We start from the raw sequence: 13,533 nt of genomic DNA, 5'->3' as shown, positions 1-13,533 counted from the left end.
TTTTAAATGATAAATTATATATTAGAAAAAATATTTGTATTTATATTATTTTGGTATATCAAGCAATTTTAAATATTTATAAAGCTACTTTATAAAAATATTTATATTTATAAATTATACGTTTAATTAGCTTATATAAGTATGATTTATAGATAATTATCATTCATGATTATTTGCATATTAATACGTTTTATCCAATTTTTTTTAACTTATTTCAGAATTAATTTACTCATATAATTTATTAATATAACAATTATACTCAATTGTATTCCTTTTTATATACACATGCATTGCATTTGAATACTGCATTTTATATATACATATTATGTAAATCCTATATATTATCTATTTATTTTGTTAATCATTTTTACATCATACATTAAAATGACAGTTTTGGTCACACACCCACATTTGTCATATCAGAAAAGCCCAGGATGTCTACTTTCTTCCTGATTCTCAGAAGGATGTGGCAAGATGTTTTTCATTGGGCTGTTCATGAATCATTTTTTTTTTCTTCTTTATTTTTTTGTACAAATGTCCGACCTTCCAGGCATAAAAAAGTAAGGACACCAAAACTAACGTGTATATACTTCTTTATTAAATAAACAAAAGTACTATGTTCGCAAATGTAAATGTAGTCTTAAGAGTTGTATAAACAAAGACACCAGGTGAACCTGTTTTGGTATCGTATTGAATTAAATGTGACTCAATGCTTGAAAATGCATCACTGATATAAAACAAATTAATTGAATTTTTAAATGAATTAATGAAATAAAAATGCATTTTATTAGGGACAGTATAAAGAAAAATCACAGCGTGAACAAAAGTTACGGCAGCATTTCAGTCACACATTTTGTGAGAGTTTTGCATAAGACCCAAATGATAAAATATGTATAAAATCTTACATAATCTTTCCCAAGAATATAAAGATATCAAGCAATTTAATACATGCTGTTGTCTAATGCAATAAGAAAGTAAAAAAGACACTCCAGACAACAGAGCAGAGCATTGCAGGTACAGAACGCATAGTCTCACATTAAACGTTGAATATATCCATCTGTGTGTGTGCAGTGAGTTGTGGGTTGATGTGTGAGATAGAGTCGTACATTGGTGAGAAATACAGGACATCAGTTCTCTTTGATTCTAACTCAAGGTTTGTTGATCTGGCCAGCGAACAGAATGGTTCCTGAAAGAGAATGGATACTTTTATGTTAGGCCCGAAATACGCTATATGCAACAATAAAAACACAGACGCTAGCCACAAAAGCCCAATTTCATACGTTGTTGCGTTCTGTGTCAGACCGCAATTCATAACCCAATTACGTATAACTTCTCATTGCCCTACAAGAGGGTACTATAGCAAGCATTAGTGTAAACAAAATATAAATAAAGTTGAAGTTAAAAAGTACGACACACTGAGGTGTGAGTTTTTGTCTTGGATGCATTTGTGTACCTGTAGGGTTGTGTCTGATAAGAAACAGGAACGGTCTGTCCACAGTCACCCATGAAGGAGAAGATCGAGCATACAAGATTGCAGCTGAAAAGAGAAAGACAGAGAGAGAGAGAGAGAGAGAGAGAGATCAAAAGAATGAGAACGAAAGGTCATGACCTCAGCTGCAGAGTCTCACTGGATGACCCATCCCCGTGAGCTACTAACAGCACTAATTTGCATGAAAGAAAGTTGTGGATGTTTATAAATTGTGTTTAACTTTAACAGTGTGAAAACCCACAAAATGTAAATCTATGGTACAGTGGTGTGAAAAAGTGTTTGCCCCCTTCCTGATTTCTTATTTGTTTGCATGTTTGTCACACTTAAATGTTTCAGATCATCAAACAAGTTCAAATATTAGTCAAAGATAACACAAGTAAACACTAAATGCAGTTTTTAAATGAAGGTTGTTATTATTAAGGGAAAACAAAATCCAAACCTACATGGCCCTGTGTGAAAAAGTGATTGCCCCACCTGTTAAAACATAACTGTGGTTTATCACACCTAAGTTCAATTTATCTAGCCACACCCAGGCCTGATTACTGCCACACCTGTTCTCAATCAAGAAATCACTTAAATAGGACCTGCCTGACAAAGTGAAATAGACCAAAAGATCTTCAAAAGCTAGACATCATGCCGAGATCCAAAGAAATTCAGGAACAAATGAGAAAGAAAGTAATTGAGATCTATCAGTCTGGAAAAGGTCATAAAGCCATTTCTAAAGCTTTGGGACTCCAGAGAACCACAGTGAGAGCCATTATCCACAAATGGCGAAAACATGGAACAGTGGTGAACCTTCCCAGGAGTGGCCGGCCGACCAAAATTACCCCAAGAGCGCAGCGACGACTCATCCAAGAGGTCACAAAAGACCCCACAACAACATCCAAAGAACTGCAGGCCTCACTTGCCTCAGTTAAGGTCAGTGTTCATGACTCCACCATAAGAAAGAGACTGGGCAAAAATGGCCTGCATGGTAGAGTTCCAAGACGAAAACCACTGCTGAGCAAAAAGAACATTAATGCTCGTCTCATTTTTGCCAGAAAACATCTTGATGATCCCCAAGACTTTTGGGAAAATACTCTGTGGACTGACAAGACAAAAGTTGAACTTTTTGGAAGGTGTGTGTCCCATTACATCTGGCGTAAAAGTAACACCGCATTTCAGAAAAAGAACATCATACCAACAGTAAAATATGGTGGTGGTAGTGTGATGGTCTGGGGCTGTTTTGCTGCTTCAGGACCTGGAAGACTTGCTGTGATAAATGGAACCATGAATTCTGCTGTCTACCAAAAAATCCTGAAGGAGAATGTCCGGCCATCTGTACGTGATCTCAAGCTGAAGCGAACTTGGGTTCTGCAGCAGGACAATGATCCAAAACACTCCAGCAAGTCCACCTCTGAATGGCTGAAGAAAAACAAAATGAAGACTTTGGAGTGGCCTAGTCAAAGTCCTGACCTGAATCCTATTGAGATGCTGTGGCATGACCTTAAAAAAGGCAGTTCATGCTCGAAAACCCTCCAATGTGGCTGAATTACAACAATTCTGCAAAGATGAGTGGGCCAAAATTCCTCCACAGCGCTGTAAAAGACTCATTGCAAGTTATCGCAAACGCTTGATTGCAGTTGTTGCTGCTAAGGGTGGCCCAACCAGTTATTAGGTTTAGGGGGCAATCACTTTTTCACACAGGGCCATGTAGGTTTGGATTTTGTTTTCCCTTAATAATAACAACCTTCATTTAAAAACCGCATTTAGTGTTTACTTGTGTTATCTTTGACTAATATTTGAATTTGTTTGATGATCTGAAACATTTAAGTGTGACAAACATGCAAACAAATAAGAAATCAGGAAGGGGGCAAACACTTTTTCACACCACTGTATTTTTCATAAAAAGGCAATATATCACTCACATCAGATGCATGATTTAAGTTATGTACAAGTTACGTACCAAAGTTTATTACTTAGGAGTTAGAGGTTTGTTCAAATCTCTTATTTGGGTAACAATAGTAATAGTTGCCATAGTAACCACTACTACAGACACTTATTAACTTACTGGTGGCAGCAGTGGCTTTGGTTCCATCCTCATTGACTTCTATCTTGGCTTTCTGCAGTGCTTTGGACACATAGACAGGCTCTGAACCTGTTACACACACAAAGTCTGCACTTAACATAAAACCTTGTATTCATTTAATTAAATAGAATTTATATAATTCTATAATATATATATATATATATATATATATATACAGTATATAGTATTCTTGTTGCACTCTAATCATGGATAGTATTTTTCTGATGCAATTGAAACTTTATAATGCAGCACTTTTCATACTACCATCTCCTTAAGATGAATCGTATTATTCATGTTTGTAAGTCGCTTTGGATAAGTGTCTGCTAAATGAATAAATGTAAATGTAAAAATAGTATAACAATAATTATTTTTAAATAATCTTAAAATAATTAATGTTTTGTTATTTATATAAAATTAATAAAATATAATATTAATAAATATCAAATTAATACAGAAGAACATAATGAATATAAATAAAAATATGTTTCTTAAATATTTAATATTTTCCTAAAATATGTATTATTTCTCAGATTTATAATTATTTTCTTGATATAGCAGAATATATCCAATTATTTGTACAAAATATTGAAATAATTATGTTATAATTTTTTTAAATTAAATTAATACAATATAATATTAATAAATATTAATACAGTAGGACATAATGATGAATATAAATAAAATATACAATCATAATTGTATTATAATTATAATATATTATAATAATAATAATATATATATATATATATATATATATAATTTATATTGCATTGTATTATAATACAATTACTATTATTTGTATTATTTTGGGCTATCAAACAATTAATTATATATATGATATTATGATCATTATATATATATATATATATACACACACACACACACACATTATATAAATTATTTTACATAATTTAAAAAGAATATAATGGAGTTTTCTATATTAAATTGATACAATATAATATTAACTTAATAAAAACTTAAATATATTCACCATATTACAGCAATACACACACATATTTGCAGTAATACAGAGAGGCTGAAACCGTTTGTGTTCTTTTTATCTAATCAAGCAGGTACCCTACAATTAGCAAACTATCCATCATATACAGTATGTGAGATTAGAATATTATATATCTGTGGAAGACAAGAGATGTTTATGACATTGTAGGTATTATGTCCCAATACTGAAATTCTTACTTCATATTCAAGTCATCACTAGAGAACTACACAGTACATACTTGAACTGAGTACTAAAAGTAAGCCAATTTTGTTACAGCAAATGATTCCTCAAAAGACAGTCAGTACATCAGACTGCCACAAGGGGGCAAAAGAACGACAAACTTCAGGTTGCACCAGCTGCATCACTTCAGGTCTAAAACAGACTGCTCACAAAACTCTTCCTTCCTTTCTCTGGTTGATATGAATCTTCTGATACAGCATCTGTCTCTCTATATACATTACCAGTTAAAAGTTTGGAAACACATTCTATTTTCCACAACTCAGAATAATAAAATCATCAAAACTATGAAATATTACAAATGGAAGCATGGAAATTACCGATTATGCTTTTTATAATTATAATAATAATAATATTTATTTTTCACACATTATACATTTTGCACATATACAGTGAAATTCTTTTTTTTTTTTCACATATCCCAGCCAAGCTGGGGTCAGAGTGCAGGGTCAGCCATGATACAGCACCCCTGAAGCAGATAGGGTCAAGGGCCTTGCTCAAGAGCCCAACAGTGGAATCTTGGCAGTGCTGGGGCTTGAACCCCCAACCTTCTGATCAGCAACCCAGAGCCTTAACTGCTGAGCCACCACTGCCCCTCCAATGTGCAATGTGCAATGTGCATGTGCATAGAAACCTTTGACGCAACAGGACTAGATTTTAATGGAATGCTGTAATTGTCAATTTTGTTTACATTTTGGTAGTGTACAGTATATTTGTATGTCCTCATATTTGATCCTTACATTTCTTTCCACAGATGGCTGTTTCTAATATTTTCCATCTTAATCTACTCAAAACTGAATGTACAGCACTTGCTAAACTAAATAGGTTTTTCTAAGACAAGGTTTAAAACTGTCAAGGGTTTGAAATCCTATAGGTTTGTCATGATAACATTTTGTACTCTTAAGTTAAAGGTCACAGTGATTCACCGACTCATTAGTATTTTTGATGTTATTGAACCCTTTTCTTGCTGTAAATCAGACTCAATGTGGTTAGTTAAAAGCAGGAAGGGAATGAAAGAAATAATTCAAAGGCTTTGAGGGGAACTGGGATGTCATTCGGAGCAGTGTGGTACTGGGAGTGTCTCTGGATGGAGACCAGTGAGCTAAGTCACTGTGACTCATATTTTCACTGTCTACTGTGAGACATGATTCACCAGCTACAGTTTACAGTCAACAATCAACAACATCTTTTGCTCATACACACAGATGCATATTGTTGTTAAAAAAACATTCATAAAAATATGCTTTGAGCAAACACAGCTTGCGCTGTTGTGCATGACTGACAGCTGTCACTCACTCAGGTATCTGAAATCAGCTTTATCCTGACTGAAGATGTCTTTGATTCCCAACGCTGTGAGAGGACCCTCCAAATCCACCTCTTCCTCAGCTGTGAACCTACTCTCATACAGACAGAGAGAAAATGTAAATGTGCTTGTCCATGTTAAACTTACAGCCACAGTGCTAGGTGGTTGTGAGTGCATTGCTATGTGGTTGCTATAGGTGCTCTGGGTGGTTGCTATGGGGTTGTTAGGGTGTTCTAGGCGGTTGCTAGGGTGTTCTAGGGGTGGTTGCTATGGTGATCTGGGTGATTGCTATGTGATTGCTAAGGTGTCCTGAGTGGTTGCTAGGGTGTTCTGGAAGGTTGCTATCTGGTTGCTAGGGTGTTCTGGGGGGGGTTCTATGCAGTTGCTAGGGTGTTTTAGGGGTTGTTGCTAGGGTGTTCTGGTTGGTTGCTATGTGGTTGTTAGGGTGTTCTGGGTGGTTGCTAGGGTGTTATGTGCCATTGCTGTGCAGTTGCTAGGGTGTTCAAGGGGTGACGGGAGATTGATCAGCTGGCTGTCTGGTGCGGTCACAACAACCTTGAGCTGAACACGCTCAAAACAGTAGAGATGATATTTGACTTCAGGAGAAATCCCCCCCTCCCCTCACCATCCTGAACAGCACTGTGGCAGCAGTGGAGTCATTCAGGTTCCTGGACTCTACCATCTCTCAGGACCTGAAGTGGGAAACCCACATAGACTCCACTGTGAAGAAGGCTCAGCAGAGGTTGTACTTCCTTCGCCAGCTGAGGAAGTTCAACCTGCCACAGGAGCTGCTGACACAGTTCAACTCAGTCGTCAATGAGTCTGTCCTGTTTACATCTATAACTGTCTGGTTTGGTTAAGCCACCAAATCAGACAAGTACACTACAACAGACAGTCAGGACTGCTGAGAGGATTATTGGTAACCCCCACCCACCCTCCAAGACCTGCATGTCTCCAGAGTGAGGAAACATGCAGGTAGAATCACTCTGGACCCCACACACCCTTCCCACTCCCTCTTTGAACTGTTGCCCTCTGGCCGGTGCTACAGAGCATTGAGCGCCAGGACATCCAGGCACGAGAACAGTTTTTACCTTCAGGCCATCTTCCTCATGAACAATTAAACTGCCTCAGGACTCCCCCATAGTGCAATAATGTATATAAATAAATATCTCATGTACATATGTAAATTCACATATTTAATTCAATAACTGTACATACCCCTACCTTCCACATACATTACCACTTGCACATGTGCATACGCCATTCTGTTATATGTCCTATTATTTATAAGTCTCACTGTAATGTTCTGTGTGCACAAACAAATTTCCAAAAATCCAAGTGAATATGCGAGGATAAATTTGAAAACACGTGTCTCACTTTGGCATCAGGAGGCGTATCCTCCTCTGGGCCAGGCGTTTGGTCCAGCGTTGGACGGTTGCCGTGGAGATGTGTGGCAAGATGGCAGAGAGGGGCGTGGCATCCTCTGACGGCAACGCAATGAACATACTCATGCTGTTGCCATGATAGGGCAGTTCAATCACTGTATACCTCAATCCCTCTGGAGTGCTCGCTTGACCTGCGAGAGAGAGAAAGAGATCAGTCAGTTAGAATCAGACATCGTTCACTTTCAAAGTCCAGCATCATCAAAATGGAATTGCAAAAATAATTATTTTCAAACAAGTTTCCCCAGAACACTCCCGTCTTTCATTGGTTGATAAACACACAGTCCCGCCACAGATTCATGCCATTGGTTGAGTTAATGTTGCTATGTCTGGCTGGTCAGAATGCTCAAACAAATAGAACAGTTTTCACAGTGTCACACTTTTCGGGAAATCAACCTATAAATAGCATTCTAATAGCATCCATGCTAAGTTTGGGTACGAGTAAGTATTTTAACATTAAAAAAACAGTCTGGTGATGGGAGACTACAGCTATACTGCACGTCTCTGAAAAATTATATTCATGATTCTAAAATTCACCACATATGCATATGTGAGAGTTCTTCAAAACACAGTTTGCAATATTTAACATCGCCGATCGAATCCCAATTGCCCTGATGAACTATATAAGTGCCATTCTCTAACACAGTCTATAAAACATTTTATTCTGCTAGTACATTTACATTTATGCATTTGGCAGTTGATTTTATCCAAAGAGACTTACAGTGCCCTTATTACAGGGACAATCCCCCTGGAGCAACCTGGAGTTAAGTGCCTTGCTCAAGGACACAATGGTGGTGGCTGTGGGGATTGAACCAGCAACCTTCTGATTATCAGTTATGTGCTTTAGTCCATTACACCACCACCACTAGTAAAGTCCTTATTTTTAAAGTAGTAAAAAGCAACATAAAGGACCATTGAGGTTTCAGCAGATTGAATCCTTCTGTAGGTGGACAGAGACACTTGGGTTTTACATTAGAATTCAATTAATTCACATTTTACACTATTTCAGTCCCATATGCAGGGTTCTGAGGAATTGTTAAGTTACAATACTGCAGCGTTCCCAGCTATTAAAAAGTAGCCATGTCTTTACTGCATTGTAATTTCTGGAAAACAAATCCACACACAGCCAGACAACTGCACGGATCACATGGCAGGAAAAATTATTTCACAATACTTCTGTATGCAAAATAATGTATTTACTCTGCAGAATATGATTACATCTCACCTATGTTAAAGACTGAGAGTTGAGACATCATGGGCACTTTGTATGATTTTCCATCTCCTGCTGTGAAGCTCCTCGGTTTGGTGTTCTGGCTTTGGAAACGTGACTTCCACAAGCCTTTGAAATAAATGGAATTTACAGCCACTAAACGGGTCGTAGCCGGATCCAACATATCCGGTGAAACAAGACTGGGAATATGGCCTAATAACAAAAACAGAGCAATATTAATTTATTATAATTAAAAATAATATTCTACATCAATATTATAATTATAATGAAAAGTCCACATTGAAAATATAATATACAATTTATTTATTTATTTATTTATTTATTTTTTACCATTTTTAATGCTGATAACATAAAACAATTTAATTGGAAAAAGGCAAAAAGAAAATTCAAGTGGACACGTATTGGTGGACTAGTATAAATACATATATATATATAATATATCATATATTATAACAGCTCTAAACTCAGATCAAAGCTTCTTTAGGGTTTAATATCCAATTTAATTAACTAATCCAGCCTAGAAACTTCCCTCCATTGAGTCTGGTGTTAGAAGAGCAAGCCCAGAGGTCAGAGGTCAATATGAGCTGTACCTTTAGTGCTGTTTTTGACCCAGTCATTTATGGCGTCTGCAGCCTTCTCTGGGTCGCTGTAGTCAAGACTTTGACTCTCACACAGGAAGTTCTCCCTGTTGGCTGTCAGGAAGTCTTCGTGCATGCTGAAACCCTCTTTGGGGAACAGCGCGTTGGCGATTGTCACTATATCAGCGTTGGACTTGGACGTCAGGGACTTGTGCAGTTTACGCAACATCTTATATGGACCTGAGAGAGAGAGAGAGAGAGAGAGAGAGAAACACCAAACAATCTATTGAGGTGCCTTGATTCAACCAGTAAACTGCAGGAATAGTTTGACTCAGAGTACAAATTCTACACTGAATTTAAGTGGGATCAGCTTTTCAATTTCAGACCACAAGTTAGCTTGTATTGCTCAGCCCAAATTGTCTTTTGACGCCTCTAGCACAGTTAAATGCCCAAATAAAATCCACAAGACAAAACCAAACAAAAATAACTAACTAAAAAAAGAGCAAACAGCCACCCACCCGTCTTCTTGTATTTGAGGCCTGTGATCAGTTGCCGCTGAGTGTCCCCGTGGGCCCCCGGGAGCAGCATGCCCAAGATAGAGGCCACGCCGTGAGGGGACATGACCACATTGTCCTGTGGTTTGTCCTGGACCACACGCAAAAACACCTGGAGACCGAGATCAGAGCCTCTCTCTCCATACGATGCCGACTGAGGAACGGCACAGCTCAAAGAACACACCGCCAACAACACACACACACGCAGAGCGACACACATCGTGCGGGACACACACACTTGAGACAGAGAGAAAGAAAATGGGAAAATGTAAAGTTGATAAATTTAGTGCTCATAAAAACAACAATATTGGTAACACAATATTGATAAGGTTCTATTTGTTAACATTAACAAATGCGTTAGGTGTCATGAACTAATAATGAACAATTTTACAGAATTAATCTAATGTTAGGTTAATGTTAATTCATAGGAATGCAATTGTTCAGCGTTAATTCATGTTAGTTTATAATGCATTAACTAATGTGAACTTATACAACTTTGCATTTTAAAATGTATTTCTTTAAAAGTATTGTTAAAAAAAAAACAGCATTGTTAGTCCATGTTAACTGATGTTAATGTAACCTTATTGTAAAGTGTTATCACAATATTTTTGTTTTTTTACAATTAAGGGTAAGGGTCAATGATTGATAATTTTTTTTTTTTCCATTTAGATTTTTTGTATTTTTAAAACTATAAAAATAAAGCATATTTTTAACAATTTTTATGTCAAGTTCGCATGTTCTTACCCCTAAAATATGTGGAGTGATTAATATTTATTTAAGAATATATATATATATATATATATATAAAAATTACCTTTACATGCATATTATAAGTTATAAATAAGTTATTTAAACATTGATATTTTTCTTCTTTAAAACCCATAAAATAAATGGACTATTTCTGCATATTGTATCAGGGGTTCATATTTCAGACATATTTAAAATATTAAACTCTAAATTAGGCTAGATATTTTACTGCCGTTATTTATAAGACTGCATGAGGATAAATATGAGATTTTAAAAAAAGACCAGAGCACAATCAATTCTATTAAACAAAATAAAGCCTAATGAATAACATATAATTAATATTATATATAATTAAATAATTAGCCTAATAAAATCCCCATTTATATTTCTATACAGCAGCTTTTTATTATTTTTATTTTTATCATGTACATCATCATTAATTCATTACAAACATTCTTAAACTGCTTGTCAACATTCAATCAAAATGGGCCCTTTTGCACTTAAAGCACATTTCTGGTTTTATTATGAATGCTCAATATGACATATACATATGACATAGTTATTCTGTCAAAAGGCAGAAATAAAACAATAATTGAAAAAACAAAACAGTTTTGCATATCAGTTATTGGACAATTAAACATTCAAAAATGGTTATATTATCCATCATAAAAATTAAATAAAAAAACAGTACTCAGAAGTTGATGATTTTAACCCATCTACTAACAAAGTCTTCAATGACCCACAGAAAACCTAAATTCAATGAGAGAGCCATAATAAACGTCAATCACAGAAATATAATTCACAGTTCAAACCTGCCAGGACAACTGACCTAAGACACATCTTACGACATATACACTAACCACATCACAGATACTGTCAAAGATCTCTGAACACACACACACACACACACACACCAAACCCAAACAATTTCACAGCAACACACCAACGTTTCTCAGTTCACTAGATCTAATCGGTATTTTCGGGTCTCTTTGTAGACCACGATTGCACAAATGTTTCTCTCTAGAAGAATGGCTCCAAGCAACACACATTTCCACACTCCTCGTGTCTGTCTGATCTTTCCACACACACACACACACACACACCCCTGGGCTATTCTGTTTCCTGTCACACAGGCTTGCAGCTCAGGAATTTATTTGATTAAGGAAAGTGAGTGTGTGGCAATTATTTGAAGGCACAGTTGAGAAAGAATCCAAAACAATGTGACTTCTTCAAATAGTTTTAAACATACACACTATCAATCCATATCTTCAGAAGTGATATGATAGGTGTGGGTAGGAAACCGATCAATATTTAAGTCCTTTTTTACTATGAATTATCTTCCTTGCCCGCAGTGCCCAGTAGGTGGCGATATGCACGAAGAATGCGAATCGTCAAAAACAAAAGAAGAAGAACTCTTAAGAGATAAGTGCGCTGTTTGAAAGTGGAGGTTATAGTAAAAAAAAGGACTTAAATATTAATCTGTTTCTTACCCACACTTATATCACTTCTGAAGACATGGATTTAACCACTGAAGTCTTATGGATTACTTTTATGCTGCCTTTATGTGCTTTTTTGAGCTTCAGTTGCTTCAAGTTGTGGTCACTTGCATCGTATGGACCTACAGAGCAGAGATATTCTTCTAAAAATCTTCATTTGTGTTCAGAAGAAGAAAGAAAGTCATACACATCTGGGATGGCATGAGGGTGAGTAATCAATGAGAGAATTTTCATTTTTGGGTGTACTATCCCTTTAAGACGGTTATAGAGTCTGAGTATAGTATAAACACCATAAAGCGTTAGTTTCCTTTAGGCAACTTTTTATGGCGGTTTCAGCAACTGTGATTATTTATACACTTTAAAACTGAGTCTGAACACAAATAGGGGCGGGGGTCTGTGACTGATAGACAATAACCCCCCCAAAACAATCCAACCAACAGAACGCTCTATGTAAACCGTTCCGTTATATCTGTAATAAACCCAATAACAAACATACAGGAACTACACACACAGCAGCGAACCCGCACGTAACTAATGCCTGCATTAAGATTCAACAAACAGAGTAGTCTATGAGATGCAAAATAAGATGTAATCTTTATATAAAATGCTTCACTGACCTGGAGACGCACCTGGAATTCTTTAGAAACGCAGGTAACTGAACGCGAGCCTCCGTTTATTTATGTCTGTCCGTAGCGACAGACTCCGCCCTCTCCGCAAGTTTGGTGCATGAATATTATTAACGCTGTGCTGACGTCACTGTGAGCGTCCAATCAGGCAATCTACTTAATATTCACGAGCCACGCCTTCGCCATATTAGGATTCGTTCACCCGCCCTCTAACCAGTGCTTGCCAGCCGTTAAGCCAATCACGTAGGACTACGGTGCGAGTGTCCCGTTACGTTATTAATATTCAGTAGCCGAGACTACAGCATAGTGGGATTCGGAAAGGGGCGGGAAAAAGCCCTGCAGTGAAAGTTTCATTAAATTCTCGTCTTCACAAACAGGAAATTACACCCACACGGAAGGACGTGGGTTATTATTAGTGCCGTCCTAAAATTATATGTATTTAAAAAGCAATAAAATTAGACCAGAAGTGTTGTGCAACTGGTGTTTTTTTTGGACATGCTACTATTGCAACTTCATGATATAGTTTGAAGAAACTTGAAGTACCATGAAAATACCATATGTATGTTATATGTTAAGCAAAACCATGGTTTTGGTGAATATACTACTATGCGTTGTGCAAGTTCCATGTTATTCTGTGTAGTGCATTGAGTAACTTGTAAATATAATGGTGTATGAATATGGTAATTATTATCATATTTTTTTTAACATGCTATTATGGTAATCCCATAGTATTCTTTGAAGTACATTGGAGTGCCATAGTAT

General features: G+C 36.4%; 1 protein-coding gene across 2 annotated transcripts; it reads right to left on the bottom strand.

The window, feature by feature from the left end:
* Positions 1-576: 576 nt before the first annotated feature.
* Positions 577-12,878, bottom strand: LOC127429902 (glia-derived nexin-like). Of its 2 annotated transcripts, none has more exons than XM_051679258.1 (9): positions 12,763-12,878; positions 9,867-10,139; positions 9,361-9,588; positions 8,765-8,962; positions 7,475-7,673; positions 6,091-6,188; positions 3,540-3,626; positions 1,454-1,537; positions 577-1,186 (listed from the first exon to the last, which is right to left on the bottom strand). In XM_051679258.1, exons 2-9 carry the CDS (start codon positions 10,120-10,122, stop codon positions 1,149-1,151), a joined length of 1,188 nt encoding a protein of 395 aa, XP_051535218.1. In that variant the 5' UTR covers positions 10,123-10,139; positions 12,763-12,878; the 3' UTR covers positions 577-1,148. The 2 variants fall into 2 exon arrangements, with proteins under 2 accessions (XP_051535218.1, XP_051535219.1); XM_051679259.1 differs by having other exon boundaries at positions 12,775-12,842.
* Positions 12,879-13,533: the final 655 nt, after the last annotated feature.

The sequence above is a fragment of the Myxocyprinus asiaticus genome, chromosome 39, assembly GCF_019703515.2.
Source record: "Myxocyprinus asiaticus isolate MX2 ecotype Aquarium Trade chromosome 39, UBuf_Myxa_2, whole genome shotgun sequence".
Taxonomy (NCBI): Eukaryota; Metazoa; Chordata; class Actinopteri; order Cypriniformes; family Catostomidae; genus Myxocyprinus; species Myxocyprinus asiaticus.
This window is presented reverse-complemented; position numbering and strand designations above follow the sequence as displayed.

Coding starts and splice junctions, on each gene's coding strand:
- LOC127429902 (XM_051679258.1), bottom strand. CDS start 10,122: ATGTGTGTCGCTCTGCGTGTGTGTGTGTTGTTGGCGGTGTGTTCTTTG. Junction 3,627..6,090: donor AGCTGATTTCAGATACCTGA/GTGAGTGACAGC, acceptor TGTGTGTAACAG/GTTCAGAGCCTGTCTATGTG. Junction 1,538..3,539: donor CAAAGCCACTGCTGCCACCA/GTAAGTTAATAA, acceptor TTCTCTTTTCAG/CTGCAATCTTGTATGCTCGA.